At 35.4% G+C, this 24,360-nt stretch overlaps 2 protein-coding genes across 4 annotated transcripts in view; both read left to right on the forward strand.

The window, feature by feature from the left end:
- Positions 1-2,779: 2,779 nt before the first annotated feature.
- The window catches only part of LOC120767008 (probable aminopeptidase NPEPL1), a 39,347-nt gene continuing 17,766 nt past the window's right edge, over positions 2,780-24,360 (forward strand). Inside the window, exons 1-4 of one of the 3 annotated variants that reach the window (XM_040092821.1) lie at positions 2,780-3,032; positions 9,877-10,907; positions 10,975-11,131; positions 21,260-21,436. In XM_040092821.1, the coding sequence (XP_039948755.1) occupies positions 2,898-3,032; positions 9,877-10,907; positions 10,975-11,131; positions 21,260-21,436 (1,500 nt within the window). In that variant the 5' untranslated portion in view covers positions 2,780-2,897. Of the gene's footprint in view, positions 3,033-4,004; positions 4,099-9,876; positions 10,908-10,974; positions 11,132-21,259; positions 21,437-24,360 lie in introns of those variants that run through there. The other 2 variants (XM_040092820.1, XM_040092823.1) reach the window with 2 other exon arrangements.
- On the forward strand, positions 4,282-6,594 carry LOC120767009. Its single transcript, XM_040092824.1, has 2 exons — positions 4,282-6,245; positions 6,309-6,594. The coding sequence occupies exons 1-2, from the start codon at positions 5,015-5,017 to the stop codon at positions 6,575-6,577; spliced, it is 1,500 nt and encodes a 499-aa protein (XP_039948758.1). The 5' UTR covers positions 4,282-5,014; the 3' UTR covers positions 6,578-6,594.

Genomic DNA, 24,360 nt, shown 5'->3' on the forward strand with positions numbered 1-24,360 from the left:
CATGATCATTGAAATTAAAATCCAAGAGAAATCTTCTTCTTAATTGGCGTAGACACCGCTTACGCTATTATAACCGAGTTAACAACAGCGCGCCAGTCGTTTCTTCTTTTCGCTACGTGGCGCCAATTGGATATTCCAAGCGAAGCCAGGTCCTTCTCCACTTGGTCCTTCCAACGGAGTGGAGGTCTTCTTCTTCCTCTGCTTCCCCCGGCGGGTACTGCGTCGAATACTTTCAGAGCTGCACTGTTTTCGTCCATCCGGACCACATGACCTAGCCAGCGTAGCCGCTGTCTTTTAATTCGCTGAACTATGTCGATGTCGTCGTATATCTCGTACAGCTCATCGTTCCATCGAATGCGGTATTCGCCGTGGCTAACGCGCAAAGGACCATAAATCTTTCGCAGAAATTTTCTCTCGAAAACTCGCAACGGCGACTCATCAGTTGTTGACATCGTCCAAGCCTCTGCACCATTTAGCAGGACGGGAATTATGAGTGACTTATAGAGTTTGGTTTTTGTTTGTCGAGAGAGGACTTTGCTTCTCATTTGCCTACTTAGTTCGAAGTAGCACCTGTTGGCAAGAGTTATTCTGCGTTGGATTTCTAGGCTGACATTGTTGGTGGTGTTTACGCTGGTTCCAAGATAGACGAAATTATCTACAACTTCAAAGTTATGACTGTCAACAGTGACGTAACTGACAAGTCGCGAGCGCGACGACTGTTTGTTTGATGACAGGAGATATTTCGTCTTGCCCTCGTTCACTGCCAGACCCATTTCTTTTGCTTCCTTGTCCAGCCTGGAGAAAGCAGAACTAACGGCGCGGGTGTTGAGGCCGATGATATCAATATCATCGGCATACGCCAGCAGCTGTACACTCTTATAGAAGATGGTACCTTGTCTATTTAGTTCTGCGGCTCGAACTATTTTCTCCAAAAGCAGGTTGAAAAAGTCGCAAGATAGGGAGTCGCCTTGTCTAAAACCTCGCTTGGTATCGAACGGCTCGGAGAGGTCCTTCCCGATTCTGACGGAGCTTTTGGTGTTGCTTAACGTCAGCTTACACAGCCGTATTAGTTTTGCGGGGATACCGAATTCAGACATCGCAGCATAAAGGCAGCTCCTTTTCGTGCTGTCGAAAGCAGCTTTGAAATCGACGAAGAGCTGGTATGTGTCGATTCTTCTTTCACGGGTCTTTTCCAAGATTTGGCGCATGGTGAATATCTGGTCGGTTGTTGTTTTGCCAGGTCTAAAGCCACACTGATAAGGTCCAATCAGTTTGTTGACGGTGGGCTTTAATCTTTCACACTATACGCTCGATATAACCTTATATGCGATGTTGAGGAGGCTAATCCCACGGTAGTTGGCGCAGATTGTGGGGTCTCCCTTTTTGTGGATTGGCATAGCACACTTAAATTCCAATCGTTGGGCATGCTTTCGTCCGACCATATTTTACAAAGAAGCTGATGCATGCCCTTTATCAGTTCTTCGCCGCCGTGTTTGAATAGCTCGGCCGGCAATCCGTCGGCCCCTGCCGCTTTGTTGTTCTTCAGGCGGGCAATTGCTATTCGAACTTCTTCATGGTCGGGCAATGGAACGTCTGCTCCATCGTCATCGATTAGGGAATCGGGTTCTCCTTCTCCTGGTGTTGGTCGTTCACTGCCATTCAGCAGGCTGGAGAAGTGTTCCCTCCATAATTTAAGTATGCTCTGGGCATCGGTGACTAGATCACCTTTGGGGGTTCTACAAGAGTATGCCCCGGACTTCTTCTTCTGTCTACAAATGCGTCTCGCTTCCCTCTTCAACTCTCGGTATCTATCCCATTTTTTGAATCCATGCCTAAACAAATAACCGAGATTATTAGGAGGAGGGGGTGTTTTACAAAATACTAAGAATTTTTTTATACAAAATATGTTATTTTGATTTGTTATATAATCTATTGCTAAATAAAAATCATATAAAACAAAAAATATGTAAATAACTTGTTTAAAAATTACATTATTGTTTATAACAAAATTTACTTCTGTGGTTTGTTATGTGTGTGTTTTTACATTTTTCAATAAAATAAGTGTTAAACTATAAGTTTTTTATATAAAAATGCTTGAAACATAAACTAAATAAAAATGTTTGGCCCTCAAATAAAATTTGTATCTTAAGATAATATGAATCTAAATTTTGCGCTATATAAAACCACTCTGTAGAGTGCGTGGGTTTTTTTCGCTGAGTGTACATTTAAATAATGCAAATGAACTATAACGAATAACATAAAACAAAACATCATTTCAATTAGCTCAAGCTTCGTAGCAATTTTTGTTGCAGTAACACTATCGTTAGCTTTCTATATCATACTTAAATAAAAAAAACAGAAATTCATTCTTTATCCTACCAATAATAGATTATCCATAACTTTCAGTAGTCAATAATTAATAATCAATGAGACGCTGATGATAGGCAACAGAGTTCAAATTCCTTAACATATCGTATTTATTTGAAACAAAGTGCTATTACAACCATGAGAAGAATTTCAATATAGAAAGAAATGCAGAAAAGTGTAGCAGCGTAATGTTAAGAACAAGACCACCATGCGGCTTGCTCCATTTGTCATTCCTCGTCATCTACTCGCCAACAAAAACCAGTTGGGGCGACAAAAGAGAACGTGTGTGAACTGGTAATGAGTTGTCAAAATTTCACTTTTATCTGTCAGAATTTTAATTTTCTACCCTTTGGTACACAGTATTATTGTAAATCTGGTAACACTTTTTTTGGCGAATAAGAGCAAACTACAAATGTCAACCTTTGGGGATATTGTAAAATAGAGCTCCAAAACTATTTTGGATTGACAACTTTTACACTTCGGCGCCGGTAGCTTATTTGCACATTTTCGCATTATTTTCTTCAAAATTGATGCACATCATCGTAAACGCATTGGGGATTGCCATACTTAATTGCACAGAACGTTTAACTGTAACTGTTCTGCGTACTGCCACAAAAGTAACAAATTCTGCAGTGTGCCATCATAAAAAAGCAGCAGCCAAAAAGGTGAGATAAAAGAACCGCATATACAATAATTTTTGATGGCGGCGAAAAGCATATGCATATAACTAGGTATATTCATACTGCATTAATCTTGAAAATTATTATTGCTGCCAACCGCATATTTGGAATCTTAGTTGGCAATAATTCGACTTCAAGAGTTTTGTGGAAAATTCTAATATGCATTTATTTGCTGACAAACTAAAAATAGATCACCACATCACAATATACTGATTTAGTTGCTTCAACTTTCATCGCAATACATTATTCTATTCAAATTACCTACCGCACTTCCAATTTATATATGCAATCTTGAGTTACTGTAAATTTTCTCAAGGTCATGAGAGTTTGCTAGTGAACGGGAAATCATTTTCTTTATGAATATTAAAAAATGGGAGATACTTAATTCTGATAATAAAGTTGCATTACGAAGTAAATTGGCTTATAATCAATTACTTTTGGTTATACGTCACGTTGTACTTATAGAGTATAAAATGTAACATCTGCACAATGTTTGCTGATAACAATTAACAGGGGTCTGCCGAATTATACTGCTTATGAACGCAATAATGGAACACATTTTAATTTTAATCAATATTGAAACGTATATAAAGTAATATATAGTAATGTACTGTTATTAATCGAACTGGAGTTCTCGCTTTAATCGATTCGTTTAGTCCAATTAATGGTAATTAAAATAAATTTACTATAGCTCCTTTGAATTAGGTCAGTTTCACTGTACCATCTTATCTTTATTGTGCGAGCACTCACCCTCGTTCACATTCACATATTATGCGTTAATTCCGCTGATAAGCGCTAATTTATTGTTAATAAATTTTTCTACATTACATTTTATTGCTTTTTCATTTGCAAAACATGTTCGTTGCTCTCTGCAAGATTTTATAATTGAACGGTGACAGTTGCGTTTGTCAGCTCCGCTTATAAGGTGGACATTTCATTTGAAATTAATTTTAATAAAATTTAATTGTATTTTCTAATAAGCAAAACATACGTAATATAAAATATGCAAAAAAGGGAAGTTGACAGTGGTGCAAGGCGTATTGATTCCCACGTAAGTTTATAACAAATCGAAGTACTCAAAATATGCAACTTTGCTTGATTACAAATATGCTTATACGTGCTTATAGTAAATACTTATATATAATATGAAAACAAAGGGCAGTGTGGAAAAGTCGTGATCAATTGTTGTTTGAATTGAAAAATTTACTTATCTCATTTACGTACTTACAGAAATTGATGATATACATATCGTTGGCTTAATATAGAAAAGGCGTATCTACATTTTTTTCGAAATCGCGTTTTTAATGTATTCTGGTAGACCACTGTCAAATACTCCTCCCCTTAAAAAATTAGTGGGCTATGATCGTAAATAACGGATTTATAGTCATATAAAAAAAAGCCCTAACTCATTCGAAGTTTTTATTGAAAGAAAAAAGCCCTAAGTCATTTAAAGTTGAATTTAAAATAGACATACAATCAAAGCCACAACAGAAATTGCACTACATTTTGTATCTATTCTTATTCTTATTGTTTTGCTTTTGTATTTACTTTAAAAGAAAACGGGATTTCCCCGAGTTTGTCTAGCATAAGCATATTTTCTGTGCTACGTTCCGTTCGTCGGTACGTTTTTGTTTTTTGTGTCAGTTCAATTAACGTTTTTGTGTTGGAAACAGTTTTTTGATTGAAAGTTTTAATAACATGAATTGTGCAAAAGAAAATTCTGATTCAGATGGTGTTCCAAAAAGGAAAAATACTGCTAACAAATCCGAATGGAAACAAAATGTAAATAAAAGAAAAAGAATGGAAGGCGTGGAATATTTGGGTATATCAAAAAAAGAACTTTGTCAAAAACCTTCTAGGCAATTAGGAGAGCCATGTTCATCACGATTTTGTGTAAAAAGTGCGGTGAGAAAATGTTCGACGTTTAATGAGTCCCCCGAAAAGAAATTTTTAGTTTGTTTTGGGAGATGTCCTGGGAGCAAAAGAGGCAGTATGTTGCAGGTCTTACAAGCTTTTATGAAACAAAAAGGAAAACCTCTGAAAATTCGAGACGGAATCAGTCCATATCATATTTCTTGAGTCATAATTCAAAACGATTACAAGTGTGCCGTGAAATGTTTTATTCAACCCTAGGAGTAAAGGAAAAGATGGTTCGAAATTGGATTAGCAGCGCCGGTAAACACGGTACTCAATGCAGTCCCGATAAAGCTTTAATTTTGCGCAAAAATGCTAAGCGGTCATTAGTTATAGGTCAGCGCAACAAAAACCGACGTGACTTTCTAAAAAAATGGCTAGAGGAGTTGCCAAAAATGGAGTCACATTATTGTCGAAAAGATAGCAAAAAGTTTTACTTCGAATCGGATTTTTCCTCATATCAGGAGATTTACAAGCTTTATGTCAACGAGTGTGAATCCGAAAAAGAAAATGGACGCCTAAAATTGTCGTACCCAATATTTACGCAATTAATAAAGGAATTAAATTATTCTATTTTTAAGCCAAGAAAAGATCAGTGCAATTTATGCGTATCACATAAAGTTAATAATGTTTCCGATGAGCTATACGAAAAACATAGAGAAGAAATCGGAAAAATGCGTGCAGAAAAGCAAAACGATATCAAAAATGCTGAATCCGGACTATGTGCAGTATTCTGTATGGATGTGCAGGCAGTCAAATTAGTGCCTCAACTAAACGCGAGTGCTGCATATTATAAAATGAAGCTTCAACTACATAACTTTACTGTCTATAATATTGTAACGCATGAATCAGATAATTATGTGTGGGACGAAACAGATGGAAATTTAGTCTCTTCCGTTTTTGCTACATGTATTATTAAGCACTTAAAGAATTTCCATGCTCGATCGCCTGAAACCCATCACATTATTATTTACTCGGATGGTTGCTTTCACCAAAATCGTAATACTGTTTTGTCTAACGCCTTGTTGAATTTTTCAAAGGAAAGCGAAATAACAATTGAACAGAAGTTTTTAATAAGTGGTCATACGCAAATGGAATGTGATGCATGGCATTCCCTTATAGAGAGAAAAATAAATAAAAAACAAATAAACTTGCCGTCTCAATTTGTTCAACTCATTAAGGAATCTAGAAAAGTTCCAGCACCTCTACAAGCGCACCATTTGCGTTATGATTATTTTTTAAATTTCGAAAATATTTCAAAGATATACACATCAATACGACCAGGTGAATATTGCACACTGAAACAACTCTTTAGATATATATACTTAAGCTTTTCTTAAATTACAGGCAGGGGCATTGGAGATCATACAGTAAGCATGCTTCGAGCCTTGGCGTATGACTCGTCAGGATCAATTTATTTTAAAACAAATGTAACGGATGAATATCAGTTACTCCCACAGAGATCGAGGTTTCCGATTGAAAATGTGTCCCCCGATTGTCTTTATAAAGAGAAAATAGCCATATCTAAAAAAAAGTGGGACCATTTGCAAGATCTAAAAAAATTTCTTCCAGCAGATTGCCACAGTTTTTATGATAATTTACCTTATAAAACCTAATTTGTTTACAGTATAAAAACATCTGCCTTGAAATATATATTTTAGTTTTAATTATATATTTATTTTGCTTCAAACATGAATTATTATATAAGTTTGTCCTAATTTTAACTTACGACAAAAAGCCCTAACTTAAATTTATTTTCAAGAAAAATAATAACATAAAGCCCTATCTCAAATAACTTCAAAGAAATTAAAAATAATAACAAAATTATACCACAATTGAATTTGTCACCTGTTTTGAATAAAAATTGCAATAGAAATGTTTTTTGCATCTTAAGTTTTTAAGGTTTTATTCAGTTTTTTCCTTCTCCTGAAAAGTAACGAAAAGTGTAGATACGCCTTTTCTATATTAAGCCAACGATATGTATGTACATACCGGTGTGTTTGAAAAAACAAAAGCAAATATTGAAATTCACGAACAATATATTTCGAAAAATATTTTACTTAAATTATGGTCCGAGTTAGAAAAAAAATAGGTGAAAGCAGTTTTTTCTTAATAACTTTGAAATATTTGCAATTAAAACAATATTCTTTTAGTTATACCTTTGCTTTACTTTATTAAGCTTAAATATGTCGAAAATCTTTCTTTCCGAATATTCAAACTAAAACATTTTTTAAAAACAAAATTTTACATTGTTCAAAATAATAGGAGTATAATTAATTGTCTTTTTCTACATTTTTTCCAATTTCTTTTACACAAAAAATTCAACTTATTCTCAAATTCTTATTCTCTTACTTTTTTAATATTTTAAAATGAAAAGGCTGCCAGTCATTTGCATCCTTGAACCACTCAGCTACCAACCTCGAAGATTGTTTCGGGTCATTATCTTGTTGATAACACCATCTTAACGGCAAGTTTCTTCAGCATATGGTAGCATGACGTTTTGCAAAATATCTCTGTACCCTTTATCCAAAATAAAGCTCCAACGACTTGCCAGGAGGAAACATCCACTCACCAATATGTTTCCGCCCCCATGTTTAATTGTCTTTGTAGTGTATCTACAAACCAACTCTTTGCCTTTAGGCCGGGGTACAGTTCTTTACAATCATTTCCATAAATATTAATCCTAACTTCATCACTGAATAAAATAATACGCCAATTTTTTTCCGTTGGCACCGCACCAATTTTTATGTTCAGCGCCAAAAGCTTTTCACTTCTGTAAGTAGACTTTCGTACAAGAGAAATTTTTCTGACTTTACGCCTCGATAAATTACCGTTTACTAATTGACGCCGAATTCTCCGCGAACTAACATTTAGTCTAACTTCCGCTGCAATTTAAAGTCACAAAAGGATACTTGTTTTCGATCAGACGTATACGGCGATCATTAATCAGGCCAGTTTTAGTGACATGACCACGAGTTTCCTTTTCATTTTTTGCTTTACAGCATTAGTTACAAAGTTTTTCGATCGCCCTAACATTTTTGCAATGAATTTGTACGTTTTTCCTACATCACGAAATTTGTTTACCAATCGACGCTCTTCTGTGGCTTTTACGATTCATTCTAAATAATTTCTTTTTTCAGTTTACGATGTTCAAAGAAATATAAAATTACAAATCGTCACCTTAAATGCAAAATAACGTAACAACATTTTCGGAAATTTACAGTGACATGAATGAAACACGAAATAAAATGGAACATGAGTGAAATAAAATTTTAATATTGGTTAAAACTGGTTTATATCTGACCGCAGAACCTGAAAATGTTGAACATATGTAATTTAAAGTAGTGAAGCGTAATCAATAAAACACTCAATTTCGAATTTTTTGATGATACGTTATTTTGCATTTCAGGTGACGAAATACTCCAATACTAAATTAATATGAAAAATATTTCAAAATAACCACTTATTTTTTTAACATATTAGTTACACATATTTTATTGGCCAGCCCATTTTAATAAAGCAATAATAAATTGTCACTCAATCGTGAAATTAACAAAATAATGCAAGTTGTTGATGCTGTCACTCTACTCATTCACCTTCATCGTAAAAATATAACGGTATACAAAGTAACACAACACCATTTGACGAAAAAACCGTACCGCTAAACTCACACCTATTCTTTTGTCCCTAAGTGTGTATAAGAAGAAGGTTAAACTGTTTTAAATCTAAAAGCACGTAGTCCAAGAAAGGTACGCTTCTCTCGAACCTCTGTCAGTTTGGCACAAGTTTCTATGCACCATGAGAAAAAGATTGTTCAGATCAACTGTGGTAATGAAATACAATATCTCAACAATCCCCCAACTAGCAAGTCAATGTAAAATATACAACAAATTCTATAAAACATGGATGCCCCAAGCTGTTGTTATAGAGATGTTTTCTTGGTTTTGGGCCTCCAGCAAGGATCACAGGAACTAAGGACACCATTTGTTATGTTAATAATAATCTGAAAGACGTGGTTCAAACTTATGTCGAAGAGAACATGCTAATTCGAAAGGGTGCGAAATTCGAAAGATAATGACAGCATATCTCGAAAGAAGTTAGGAAAGATTTCGTAGGAAAAATATTATTATGATGGATTGACCGACGTGATCCCCTGACCCTAATCCTATCGAACACCTTTGTATGAATATGAAAAACAATTTTCACAAAATATAGAAAAGTAGCAAAAAAGGCTTGGAAAAATACCGCACGCATGTGATTCTATGCACATTAGATATATCAATGTAATTACAAATCGTTGAAGAACAACTTAATACTAAATATAATAGCAGTCATGTTCATTTCTCCACAGTAAATAAACCTTCGTGTCACTATTTATATTTAGTTCTTATTTTTTCGAACAGGTTGTTTCGGACTCAAACAAACAAACAAAAAGCGCCGTAAAAATAATTATTGTACATCTGATAACCAGGTTTTGCATTTATCTAACTATGTAAAGAATCGAAAAAAGGTTAAATAAAATCCTTTTCCAAAAATTTATTCATTATTATTATTTCTGACACATCTGTATATACTACATACCAACCAAATTTTTAATTTGATTGTTATTCTCGTTCATCTTTGCTAGTGCAAATGCAGTTGGTCCAGTTCTCGAACTGAACGAAACACTTTGTTCATGTGGTCACTCCTATTTTTTGTAAGCAACTGTACATACTACACTGAACTAAATCAATAGAAAACTAGTTTTTGATTTTTCAGATTATAAAGGAAAAGTGCAGGGCTTCTACACACATTATCTATGTAAAATGTTATCTCAATTCTAAAAAACATGAAACTTATTTTATTATCTAAGTATTTTGCTATTTATTATGTGTATGACTGTTAATTGAAATATCTGCTTTTAATTATATTTTAGATGGCTGCTGATATCAAATTCAATAGTTCGTTAACAACTTCCGATCCATACTATAAGCCCGTTCTCATAATTGGACAGTTGCGCCACTTAAATTTGTTAAAATTTTCAAATGTATCATGTAAATTAGATTCACGTGTCGATGAGACTACATTCAAGCATGCCATTGCTTGTTTACATCCCTCACCTACGGATAAGTGTTCTCTGTATTTGGATTGTGCCACCGTAGCGGCTGTGCCGCTCAAATGCTCCCGTCATAATACACCTTCGCGTTCGCACGCCATTACTCGTCTAGTTCGGACCCACATTATGCACGCCAACGAAGAGAGTGTTGTTATTGTGTGCGATCGTGGTGATCTTTTTGCTAGTGCTTGTGCTGTAGCGCGGGCTTTTCCTCTGTATTCTCGAAAAACTAGTGGTGGCCAAAGTAAATCTGAAAATTATTCTCAAGATGAGGTTATGGACAACGATGACAACTACGACAGTGCCAAGCCCATAATAAATGTTGAATTCATTATCATTGAAAAGGATGGACAAGTTTGCGAAGAGCCCCTAAGCTCCACGGATATTTTATGTGTTGAAGAGGCGGCGCGTGGTATACGTTTAGCGGCACGTATCGTAGATATGCCCTGCAATGAAATGAACGTAAGTCATTTTGTGAAAGAAGCTGAAATAATAGCGAAAGAATTATGCATAAAGCCTGCTGTAATACGTGGTGAAGAGTTGCGTGAACGCGGATTTGGTGGAATTTATGGTGTTGGCAAAGCAGCCGCTGTGCCACCGGCTTTGGTTGTACTCTCTTATGAACCAAAAGGCGCCCAGGATACTATTGCTTTGGTCGGCAAGGGTATTGTTTATGATACAGGCGGTTTGAGCATTAAAGGCAAGACAGCTATGCCGGGTATGAAGCGTGATTGTGGCGGTGCTGCGGCTATTTTGGGTGCCTTTTATGCGGCCATCAAATGTGGCTTCACAGAAAACTTACATGCCGTTTTATGTTTGGCGGAAAATGCGGTGGGTCCGAACGCTACTCGGTAAATTCTTTAATTAAATAAGTATTACAAATACTAATTGGTAATGTTTCCGGTTGCTGATACACAGTCCAGATGATGTGCACACTTTGTATTCTGGTCGTACTGTTGAAATTAACAATACTGATGCTGAGGGGCGTCTCGTATTGGCTGATGGTGTTAGTTACGCCCACAAGGATCTGAAGGCCAACATTATTTTGGATATGGCTACTTTAACCGGTGCTCAGGTGAGTACATCGCAATAAAGATCATGATTTATACATAAATCCAATTAATACAGTTATTAAATAATCAGTTTGTAAGCACAGAATATTCACCCATGTACCATATATAAACATTTTCAACCGATTTTTAGTTTTAAACATTTTAATGTAAAGCATTCTGTACTGTGAACTCGACAAAATTCTATTTAGAAAACAATCAAGAAAAGTACTTGCGAAATTGTTCCTTAACCCAAACAAACAGTTATTTAACGAAACACTATTTTACATTTTGAAATTTTTATACCTTGATCATGCATGATCAGAGGATCAATTCCGTCTGTCTGTCCATCTGCATATACCCGAACTCGTTTCTGAGTTTGCAGATTTGTTGAAACAGCCGATATCGGACCATTTTAGAATATAGCCGCCATACAAACGGACCGATCAAAATCATGATAAAGACTTTAGCCTAAAGCTTACCGATCCAAACAGGTTTAAATCGCCGAAATAACAGCTCTTGCCCTTGTGGGCCAACTCCAGTAAAGTAGTAGCGGCTGGTGTGGGAACTGCGCAACTTCGTTCTTGATATTGTCGCAGGTTAAACTCCAACATATCAAAAAATGACCCCAGTGGTATATGTCCTGCGTGCAATGAATACCACTTATCTAACTCTTTGATCCGACCCCATCGAAATAGCACGTTTTCTGAGCGTAATTCCTTCCTTTGTTAAATGACTTTTACGACAATCAACTTGAAACTACCCAAAGGGGGATTGGATAACCATTATAAAGAAACAATAAGAAGTTAAAGACCTGTTCGTATCCTTCTATGCTATAAAAAAAGCAAATGTGATGGGCATTATAGCTTCGGTGTAGCCGAAGTTTAGGTTTTTTCTTGTTTTTGTTGATATGTTATGCTCAAGTAGCCAGTAATCAATTATACTCGATAGAGATTTTCAACACCTTTAGATTATTTATTCTACTGCGTCGGATTCACATTCAACAATTGTCTTTTCTATTGGAACTAGTACTTGCTAATGTGGAAGCTGATTTTGTAATGCTCAAAGCTTAAAAAACGCGAGAAACATTAACAGGTGGGGTAGAACTTTGTATTCAACTGTTGCCATTAACACTAGATATACCAGCGACTCTTAACGACTTTTCTTAAAAAGGAAGTGTTTAATGGGGTTTCCAGTCTTTTAAATACATACAGTATACGTATATACAGTAATATAAACTTTATAAAATTAATTCTTTAGTTATAAATAGAAAAGTCATGATATCACTACAAAAAAAAAATATTACACATAGTAGGAATTTTTAATTAAAACATCGAAAACAGTCATTTCGACTGGTCTGGTATAACTAGTGTTAAACTATAGGTAGAAGCGCAGTCAATGCGCTGAAATCAACCTCAGCCGCAACTATCGCAACCAGCGCATAGCTATTCTCAGCGATAGTCAAGCGGCACTAAAAGCGATCTCATCGTACGAGACCAAATCGCTTTTAGTAGAAGAATGCATAGGAAGGCTAAACCGCCTGTCCCTGTGCAACCGGGTGCAACCTAATTTGGGTACCAGGGCATAAGGGAGTAGAAGGAAACGCAGAGAAGGCAGACGAGCTGGCCCGCACGGCGGCAGCGTCCAAGATGTGGGGACCAGAGCCGTTCGTAGCAGTAGGACCCCACACTCTTAAGGAGCTGCTCCGCACGGAGGAGAGAGGATAGGGAGCGGCACTGGCGGCAGGCAGCAAGTATGCGCCACGCCAAGCTGCTCCTAGGAGGATATAACCTCTCCAGGTTTAAGGAATTAATTAACCTCCCCCGTGAGAAATTCCGAATCCTCGTCGCAGTCTACACAGGGCACTGCAAGCTCAGGAAGCACCTGTCCAACATGGGCATGATCTCCTGTGCTAATTGCCGGTTCTGCGACCTGGAACAGGAAACACCAGCACACCTTATCCTAGATTGCACAGCAATCTGTGGAAAAAGGCTTAAGGCCCTGGATTCCATCTTTATCAGCAGGGATCACATCACCACACTAGCGCCCGGCAAACTACTGGAATTTTTCAGACTGCTGGGGCTTTGGGAGGTCATGTGATACAGGAGAGGGCACAATAGACCCTAGGTCGCGGTGCAGAACCTCAATAATCCTATCTATCTATCTATCTATAGGTAGAAATTAGATATGAAAAGTACTTCATTCTTGAAAATTCGCGCAACAAAAGTGTTGATACTCCTGCAAAAATGTAGGACTTGTATAAAAAAGCTTTACTGGCGCAGGAAACGCTTACGCGGTTATAGCCGAGTTAACAACAGCGTTTCTTCTTTTCGCAAAGTGGCGCCAATTGGAGATTCCAAGCGAAGCCAGGTCCTTCCCACGGAGTGCAGGTCTTCTATTCGAACGACATGACCTAGGCAGCGTAGCCGCTGTCTTTTAAGACAAGGCAAGAGATATCCTGCGTTGGATTTCGAGGCTGACGTTGTTGTTGGTGTTGATACTGGTTCCAAGATAGACGAAATTATCTACAACTTCGAAGTTATGACTGTCAACAGCGATGACTGTTTGTTTGATGACAGGAAATATTTCGTCTCGTCTCGTTCACCGCCAGACCCATTTACATCGCTGCCTTATCCATTTTGGAGAAAGCAGAACTAACGGCACGGTTGTTAAGGCCAGTGATGTCAATATCATCAGCATAAGCCAGCAGCTGTACACTCTTATAAAAGATTGTATCTTTTAGGTTTAGTTTAGTTCTGCAGCTCTAATTATTTTCTCCAGAAGAAGGCTGAAGAAGTCACACGAAAGAGAGTCGCCTTGTCTGAAACCTCGTGAGCTGCTTGAGCCATATATAAAATAATCGTTTCTGGCCACTCCCAAGTGAATGGCGATCAGAGAACTTTCCTTCACCTCCATGCTTGACCGATGAAACAGTGGTATTTAAATATGAATGCTTTCGTAAACACAATATGCAAAGCATTTTTAAATCATATACCCAGACCATGCAAAGTGTTTATGCATTACATCTCTGCTTTGCCAAAATCTGCAAACCATTCATTTGACCATTATAAATGCCCCATATAAACAACTAATAATAAATAAAATGAAAAACAAGTAATAAAGGGCTAAGTTCGGGTGCAACCGAACATTTTATACTCTTACAACTTGCAATAATTAAAGCCAATGAAATACTTTAAGATGTAAAACGTCAACCAGAGGATCGGAATCTAAGAAATTTTATATATACATATATCTTATATAACTCATACACTGACGACACATTCGGCATAAGATTTGTTAGTAAAACGAAAGTACTTCATATACAATAACCAATCATATGGAGCAAAGTCAGCCGAATGTTCGAAAATTCGGTTAATAGTTATAAGTAGGCTGGGTCAAGTTTTCGCTCACATTTATCCATTTTAGGGCACGATTCCGATTACTTTGGCGGAGGGGTAGAAAATCGAATTTCCGTATAAATGGGGTATGTGCAGATAGGGGTGCTTCTCCAGAGGAGGAATATGCAAAAAAGTGGAAAAATAACTTATATTTTTTTTTAAATATTCCCGATTAAAAATTCAAAAATTTGCACTAAAAACACATGGTATTTCTCTATGTTTCACTAAGTTTTTTTACATTTTTCACTTGGTATATTTAAATATACGCTCTAAACATTGAAATAAGTTCATATTTCACTTTTATTTTGTTAGTTTTCAGCTAAAATTATTAATTTAAAAATCACTTATCAAATTCAGGGTTGAAAAGGTTAGAATGTTTATAATTACGAGGAAAGCCAGCCTTGCCACCCCTTAAAAACCAAAAATTAAAGATTTTTTTATCGTTTTCTTTGTTTGCATTTTCGCGTGATTTTTTTTTCTATATTAACTATAAAAAACATTTTTCAAGCTAATATTGAATATGTGAACACTTTTTCCAAATACGTACATATATGAATAATATGTGATTTATATTTAATATCAGGGTGTCTGAAGTATTTTCGCGTAGTACTCCTTTCTGCGTTGGAGGCCTTCGGTCGCGCTTTTCGCTCTTTCGTGTGGTACTCTATTAAATTTTATTAAGAAAAAATCCATCTGAATGGAAAGACTGTTTATATGCTCTGTACTTTACACTTTATTACGTAATATTATACACTCAGTCCTTTTTTTACGCGACCTCTTTTTACGCTATTTCACTTTAACGCGGTTATTTTTGCAGCGCAAATTCCTTTTTTTACGCGAATTTCTCACTTTAACGCGATTGCTTTTTTTCGTTTTTTGCTTGCATCAATCCATAGTTCTTACTATTGATTCTGATACAAATTCTAGTGATATCAGTGCCGGCCCTCAAAATAAGCGGCTAAGAATAATTTCCACTACGGATAATGACAGTGATTAAACAGCATTCAACGGTTTTTTCAATAAATCTACCTATTTTCTACTTTCTTCTCTTTTATATATGGTTTTTGATTTGTATTTTTTATTTTGTTATGAATGAATAAATCATAAGTTTGAAATTTGAAACTTATTGTATTGCTTTTGAATATTTTTTTGCGCGTATATTTTGTTATACGCGATATTTTTTATATTCGGATCCAATTCGTCAGTTAATATTGGAAAACTAACCATTTTTACGCGATTTTTTTTTACGCGATTAGTGGCAGAACCGAAAATCGCGTAAAAGAAGGACTGAGTGTAATATAATATTACTTATACATATCGTCACCTATGTACTTATGTATGTAAAATGCAAAATAGTTTACAAGAGAAAGGGAAACTATATAATAGAAACCACTCCTATTAAAAAAAAATTGAGTTTTGGTTATAAAGCGGTTAAAGTGGTTATATTTTTTGGTTATGCACTCATATTGAAACAAAATTTGAGCTTTCGTTATAAAATGGTTAAATATTCGTAATTATATCTAACAGCGATTTCCATTTTTGTTGACGTTGTTTTGTATTTTAGGTGACAACATATATAATATTATTATATAACATTACTTATACATACATATATACATATATATATAATCACTTATTTGTTTATTAAATTTAAAAAAGAAAATATCCATATGCATGTATAGAGGAATTTGAGCATTGTTATCATATGGCAGCGCCCTATTTCGTCGTAATTGTTAGCACATAAATGATGTTTACTACGAATGTAAACTGTAATTTTTAAAATAAAGATTTCTTTGGTAAAAAACATGCAAAAAGTGTAAAATATGGATTTATTTAAATGTTTATAGTTCAATTTAATTAATTTGACGTGAAAAATGTGTGTAGAGTGTGTTTAATGTGAATTTTTGAACTTAAGGTCGAATACTCATTTTAGGCCCAAAGATAAACTGTCATGTTTAAAACACACTCTCCCATTTTCATTAAGATAACTCAAATATTGGCTGTCCAGCAATAAGTCACCTGGAATTTCGAAAATCTTTATATTAGGTATATGGCCTGATTCGACCAATTTTTAACATACAGACATACCATTATCAGAGAAAGATTATCCCTGCTTTTCAATTATATATCTCATACATTAACCGATATTTTCGGTCAAAAGTCAACTATAGATACTGCGGTCCACATATTCCGTACCTAGGGTCTTGAACAGTTTTGGTTGGACTTGGACAATTTTTGGTCAAAAGGTGCCATACTTTAAGGGAATTATTACTGATTTGTGTTCTGGAAAGTGAAAGGATCAAGTGGAATTTTAAATTGTGTTACATGGGAAGTAAGCGTAGTTGTAGTCCGATTTTGCCTATTTTCAACTGTAACAAAAGAATGTTCGTTGAAATTTAGTCTAAACTCGTTGGCCGGGTTCTGAGATATGGGATTTCAACGAAAGGGGGGCGGTGCCACGGTCATCGACCAATTTTCACGCCGGCTCCCATAAAGCCCTCTCATACCATCTCGGAGATAAAATTTAATGCCTCTGTCGTATTTACTTATCGATTTATCGCGCTTTTAGTAGTTTTTAACAGTACTGTTATATGTATGTGGAGTGAGCGGGGTTATCCTCCGATTTCATTTCACACTGTCGCTAGGAGTTATTAAAATATTTGTACTCAGCAAATTTGGTTGTTATAGCTTAAGTGGTTTAGGAGGTATGTACATTAAACTTGTTAGAGGGCTGGTCCACGCCCACCTTTTAACTTATTTTGGTACTGCGATAATCTGTACCAAATTATAGCTTTAGATCTTAATTTAGTGCTTAGTTGTGGCAGTTTATATGTTTTCGGTTAATGGCGATTTGTGGGCGTGGCAGTGATCCGATTACGCCCTTCTTCGAAATCGATTTTTTTTTGTACCAAGGAACCCATATACCAAGTATCATCGATATATCTCTGAAGCAACTGATTGCAAGAGTATAAAAATACAAAGTTACAATCATTTAAAATTTTAAATGGAGTATTTGTGGTAATGTTCCTTCAACCCACTTAGTAAAAACGAAATTATTCCTCATTTAGATGAAAATAACTTATGAATTTGCAACCAACATTTACCCGTCTGCACTGCCGACCTAGTCAGAGGGGCATTGACCACGTCTACTAGTTTCATCAAAATATCTCTAGTCATCGTTTTGCAGAAGACAGACGATATGACAGATATCCGAAAATAAATTCATCTTAACGTTTTGATCATTTGATGAAGCCTGAAGTAGCAAGTAAACTTTCGAATCTCATAGTGTTTTTTCATCCTCTGACCAGTTAGATCGACTACCACCATCTACGTCAAGGTAATTATTTTGTTTTTATTTCCTCCTATCTAAAATACAAATATTTTAAAATATAATTAACAAATTCGCCAGCACTCAGTTGATAAGTCCATTATTGGTTTTTATAAATAAACCTTGGTCACACTTAACCTTTCCGCTATATTCGTTGCTCCTGATCACTAGTGCTAAATCCTTGCCCTACATTCCACTTAAAGTTGCCGCATTTCTTTTTAGTTGCCTGACCAACGGATTGGTTGGCCGGCTACTATATTTTGAGCTACTTATGCGAAATTAATGCAGCGCTTTAAAAAGTCATAAGGTTAATTGGTACGCATAAATTGCGAACGATATCGGCTGGTGAAAAGGGGGCAGCGAAAACAACGGCTTAGACAGCAACCACAGTTAGCGAAAACCCACAGTAACCGTAGAAGTGAAAGTGCGTGTTGGTAGCAAAACCTCTAAAACTGTTGCTACATGCGAATTGAATTTGATACATCGCCCTCGCTCCGCTTTTGGTAGGATGAAGTGTACATGAACTCAATTGTTTATGAATTTTCTGTACAATTTATTTGAAATATGATGGTAGATACTATAAGTTGCATACTAAACTCGCTGCTGTTACACTTGTTTAATTGTACATTTTGTATTAGTTTTAAGCCCTAATCGAAAACAAGTTGGCTTCAGTGCGAAGCGAATTTTTCAATTAAAATAAAATTTGTAATTTTTTATTAATTTTATTTTTTTAATCCGAAAATCGGAAATAAAAACTGGAAATTTAATTTTTAATCATAATAAAGTTCTTTTTTAATTAAAAAATTGGAGTAACAAGTAAATTATTTTTCAAATGAAAAGAGATAAAAAGGAAAGATTTTCATATTTCTAACTGAAATACAATAATTAAAAGTAATTAAATGAAAATATGTCTGTGTTTTCATAAATTGATATTGCAAGCATTACTGAGATTTTTTAATTTTAATTTTTCAATCCGGGTATTTGGGATTAGAAATTTAAATTTTTTTAATTAAAATTTTCGGGTTTTCAAAAAATAAAAAATATTTAAGTTGTAATTGAATTTATTATAATATTAATTAAAGAGACTGGTGTACTATTAGACTTGGCTACTAAAGGTTGATCCATTTTGAGCGTCCCTACTTTTTTAAGGAGAAAACATAGAAACTTAAAATTTAACGGGACATGTTAATTATCATTCGAAAGAACATTCTTTAGCATTAATTTTTTGAAGATTTTCTCTTCCAAATGTTAATCGCGGCTACGTCTCAGGTGAACCGTTGAGTCCAATTTTCGATGACTCGTTCGAGCATTTCCACTGACGAAATGACACGCGTGATGTGTTGCTTTAAGGTCTGAAACGAAGCGGTATTGTCCACTTAGCCATATAAAACTTCATAAAAATTATAATTTTTTCGATAGGTTAACATTTCGTTACAAATTTTTACGACTTTGCATGTAATCTACTAAATCCTTACATTGTTCATAGAGATTTCAGCCCACGCCTCCTTGATCACTGGTGATAGTTATGTTCTCCTTGATAAATTTGCTGTTGCAATTGAGCTGCGTACGCCGATATTTTCTGTAAGCTCATACCTAATTCTCAGATCTCCGTGTTTAATTGTTTTCCAGTCCACAGCTTCTTCGTCCAAAGAGGTACTTTCCGGATAGGTACTCTTTTCTTTCAATTGGTTTTCACATAGACTCCTTCGAATTGTAAGCACTTTTACTTTTTTTATTTTATTTGAAAATATACTTACATATACTCAAACGTATGGACGAAGGTAATTTGTAAATTTGGCTTGGACTATTGTCTAAGGCAACAGTACAATCTTCGATATAGCATATAGCTGTCATTCAAACCGATCGAATCAAAGTCAATATAAATCTATTTTTAAATCCTTTATACTAAAATATTCACCTGCAATGCAGCCGAAATTTATAGTGTCTATTCCAACAAAATAATCACGCTTGTATGACAAATCACTACATGTTAGAAAAGGTCTTTGCATATGTGAAACTGTTGCTTTATTATTTTCACGAACGCAACTGTATTAATTCATTTTCATTAAAAAGTTAAAGCACTTACAATTTCACTAATTGTTTCTTCCTTTTCTCGCAACTAAATGCATTTGCTTTCCTTTTAATAGGTGGCAACCAACCGTTTGTATAATTCTCGCTTCCTTTCGACCATGTTTTCCTTTCGTCATTTGTTGCTTCCATATTCACGGACATTTATTTTATTTGCCCACGATTTTTTCTTATGTACTTTCAATTTGTCTTAATTCAATTTGACTGTTAGAGTTGCATGCAGCAAATGTAGTAGGACATTGATGTTTGTTGCCATAGGGAAAAACCACCTCACTTTTACACAAACCCTTTAGTGCATAGCAAATAATTTGTGACGCAACAGTTGCAGCTCACAGCGAACCATATTAATGTAGAAAAATATGAGTATGGCTGTTTGGTGCATGGAATTTAAACTAGTAATCGAACTAGTCGTAGATTTGATAAACGGAATAGATTAGTATTGAATAGCCAATGAGCTTTCTTAGCTTTTAACTAATAACTCCATACGGAACGGATACAGTCATTCGTCAGCTATTTTTAAGATTAGTTTGAAAAAGTTTTCGAATGGTAAAAGTAAAGTAAGGACTTCTTTTGTTGTTATTATTGGTGTGTCTATATAACTATTTGCCGAAAATAGATCCAAGACTCATCGCCAGTAATAATACGTTTCATGACATCTTGGTAGTCGGTAAAATTTTTGCTCACGGTAGTATATCAGTCTATATATGCTGCGTTTCCTGCTATGTTCCTGTGTTATGGTACCCAAATTAGGTAGACCAGATAGTAAACGAATAGGCATTTGAGCCTTTTCACGCATTTTGTATGGGCCGGTGCGATTTAATGTAGTAAGACGATGTGGCCTGGCTATCCATGACTTTTACCATTGGGATGGGTTGAATGGCATAAGTGAACCAATCTCACTTGAATGACAGACGGTTTGTGTTTCTCTATTAAAAATCATGCACTCGATTTCATATGATTTTCGTTTTGCTGTGCTCTACTATATACATACATACATATGTACATATGTGGTCTGCGTGCAAACTAAACGCCCAACAGCAGTAACTTTTTATTAGCTTTATTAGTTATTCTTTCAGTGACTTTAATTACTTCTGTAAATATGTATTTATGTGTTATTTCATCTATTTGAACTTGTTTTTAGTTTTTACTACATTTATGAATAATTAGAACTTGTCAAACACATCCATAATTTGCTTAGAAATATATAATATCAAACGACAATGGTAAAGTAATCACCTTGATTGCATAAGTTGAGGGTTCGCCACTTTCATTAAGCTAATTATAGTAAATTTGTCAAGTAAAATTATTATCTTAAATAAAAATATGATTTCTCCTTGCAGGGCATAGCAACGGGCAAACTCCACGGTGCCATACTCACCAACACCGAAGAATGGGAAACGAAAGCGTTGGAAGCTGGTCGTAGATCTGGTGATTTATTAGCGCCAATAATTTACTTACCGGAATTGCATTTTTCGGAATTTGCGTCAGCTATAGCCGATATGAAGAACTCCGTTGCGGTAAGTAAGAATGAGAGTACTGTTCTGGCTGTCTAATACAAGCCATTGGCATGGATGAGCGTATATTTACGTGCACATACATGTATTTACAGGGTGGACCAAATTGTGAACCAATATTCGCACTAATTTTGATTTATGACTTCAGTCTTGTCCGTATTTTTTTCCCAATATCTCATGCAAGAGTTCTTCAAGACCGGCGATTTCAGGATCTATCGCGTTATTTGTACGATATTTAACTTAAGGGCTTGAATCATGAGTTGTTTCTTCATCTTATGTTCAGCCTATACGGTGAAAACAAAAGGTTTCTACCAGTAGGCTATTGTTGAAATTGATAATCCGATTTAAATATCGTTCAATTTAATGTTTTTAAATGTCCTTTCGAGAAAACTCTTGCTACAGATTTTCGGTGGAAAAGACGCCAACACCGAAATAGCATATGCCTGAAAACACTACATACATGGGCCACCTTGTAGTTCGTAAAGCTATCTATTTCTGTACATGAGACACCTTGTAGTTCGTAAAGCTATCTATTTCTGTACAAAAAATCTACCAAATCAACTTTTGATTGAACGTTATTTCGTTGTTCGACTACAAAATCTGGTTGGCACTTTTTTAAACTATGTGAAAGTCAACTTTTTTTTACCCATCTGTCATAATTTTGACAGTTAATTACAAGTTGCCAGTTGAGCATGTTGTCATACATAAATGCATCTATTTACCGACCTATACATATGTGGAAGCAATGCCACCGACAATCTACTTACAGTTACAGTTTAGTGTCTCTAGAAAGTCAAAGTTGAAATAGTCATTTCCGCTTTCGATTTGATTTTCATCGGTATTTATGGCTCCTCGTTACTATTACTTGATCTTTGGTTTACAGTAGTTTGTGGTGGAGGAAATGTATAAATGGTGGCGTACATGCGGTGAGTTTCACGCTGCCAAACGGCCAAATGTACTCATCATACAAATACACTGATAAGCACAACAAATACAGAATTTGAAATACCTGTCAAAAGCATTTCGAGTCATTTTAGTTCCACTGATTGACGTGCATGATTGATTTGTGCGAATTATAAATGTTATCGCGTCTTTGGAGAATTCTTAATCATGTGCATACTACATACATATGTATGTATACATACAAGCAAGTATTAAATAAAAGTGAATAACTTCTTATCAAGATTACAGTTTATTTATTGAGCGCTTTAAACTGATTCGGATTTGTAATCGCATTTATTCGATTTGATTGATTGTAGCATAGATTGTTATCGTGCATCTAAGAGCATTCGAGCTTATCTTATTATATGTATTTAGCAAAGATGCCTTATGTTTTCTATAAAAAATATATTTTTAAGAAAAACTAAAATCGAGTCAAATCTAAAATTTCAAATCCGAGATATTTATATTAAAGTGATTAATTCAAAATAAATATGTTTATATATTATAATATAAACCCAACCGAAGAAGCTAAATTGAATATATTTGGTTTCTGTGAAAAACATCAACCGGAGAATAGGAGTCCATTATATTAGAGATATGAGGTTTAGATCAATTCTATTTAAATTTAACGCCAAACTCGATATTTCTTAAGAAAAAGTATGTGGTGTGTTGCGATGGATAAAAATATCGAACATAGAATTTGCTTCAAATTTTCAATTTCTAACTAAATTTCGTGTGCGTAATCATTGCGAATGTTGGAAAAGGCTTACGGTGAATCAGTTTTATCAAAAACGCAAGCCTACAAGTGGTACAAAACCTTCAAAGATGGTCGAAAGATCGTTGAAGACATGCCTCGTTTTGGACGACCGTCGACCTCTTCAACTGATGAATATATTAAAAAAGTGAAAAGTGATATGGTGCATGGAAAACATCAGGGAAGTGTTAGAGTGATGACAAGAAACCTCGACATCTCTCACGAGTCCTTTCGAATGATTTTGGAACGCGATCTTGCTCAACTCGTTCCGATAAAGCTTATTTCGCCAAAAAGAGTACCGTAAGCTGGTCTCATAGACATGATTGATCGTGCGAACTCCAATGCAAACAATTCAACAATCATCGGAAAGTAAGGAAAAAACGAGCCAAAACCAAAAAAAAAAAACACGACAAAGCCGCTAAAAAATCAAGGTGATGCTCACTGTTTTTTCGATATTCGTGGTTTGGTGCATTATGAATTTGTTTCGGAGAGACAGACGTCGATAAGAAGTTTTATTTGGCCCTATTGAGGCTTAGTGCTTATGAAAAGTGTATGAGGACCGGAAAAGTCGTTGGCAGAAGTGTTTTGACAAAATAAATTTTGATGAGTAGTAATGAAATATTTTGCGTTTTGTTTACAATTTCCGGGTACTTTTTTGTCACTATTTGGCAGTGGCCAATATTTTTCGGAAAGCGGTTTAGGGCATTTATTGTGAATAAAGAAAGCATAAAATTCGGCGAAGCGAAAAGTGCAACCTCCAATGCAAGCAGGCAAACTTCCCCAGCGAAGAATGTGTTGTTGCTGTTGCCATTAGTAATAAATCTATATATAAACCGCCCAACCAGTCAGCAGAGGAAGCACTCCATAGAAATTCTAAAACAACCCACTAGTCCGTTACACATAGAAAGTGCGAGTACTCTGACTCCATCGAGATGTGACTGAAGGTATTACTTCGCATTGCTTTGTGCGTTACTTTTATATTCTTTGTTTGCAACAACAACGATACTCGTTTCATTTTCATGTACCGTGACGACTTGCAGCTTTGGCGTTCTCACACTCACCTCCTGACTGGCATTTATTTAAGAACCGCGTCTATTTTTATATTTTTTACCATACAACTTTGTGTTTTGCTAGATTTTTAGCTTATATTTTTTCTCATACGTGCAATTTTTTTTTACTATTTTGCAAACTACATTTCCCCTCATTTTGCACTTCCTGTTGGCGTTTACTA

Source organism: Bactrocera tryoni, chromosome 1 (genome assembly GCF_016617805.1).
Source record: "Bactrocera tryoni isolate S06 chromosome 1, CSIRO_BtryS06_freeze2, whole genome shotgun sequence".
Classification (NCBI taxonomy): Eukaryota; Metazoa; Arthropoda; class Insecta; order Diptera; family Tephritidae; genus Bactrocera; species Bactrocera tryoni.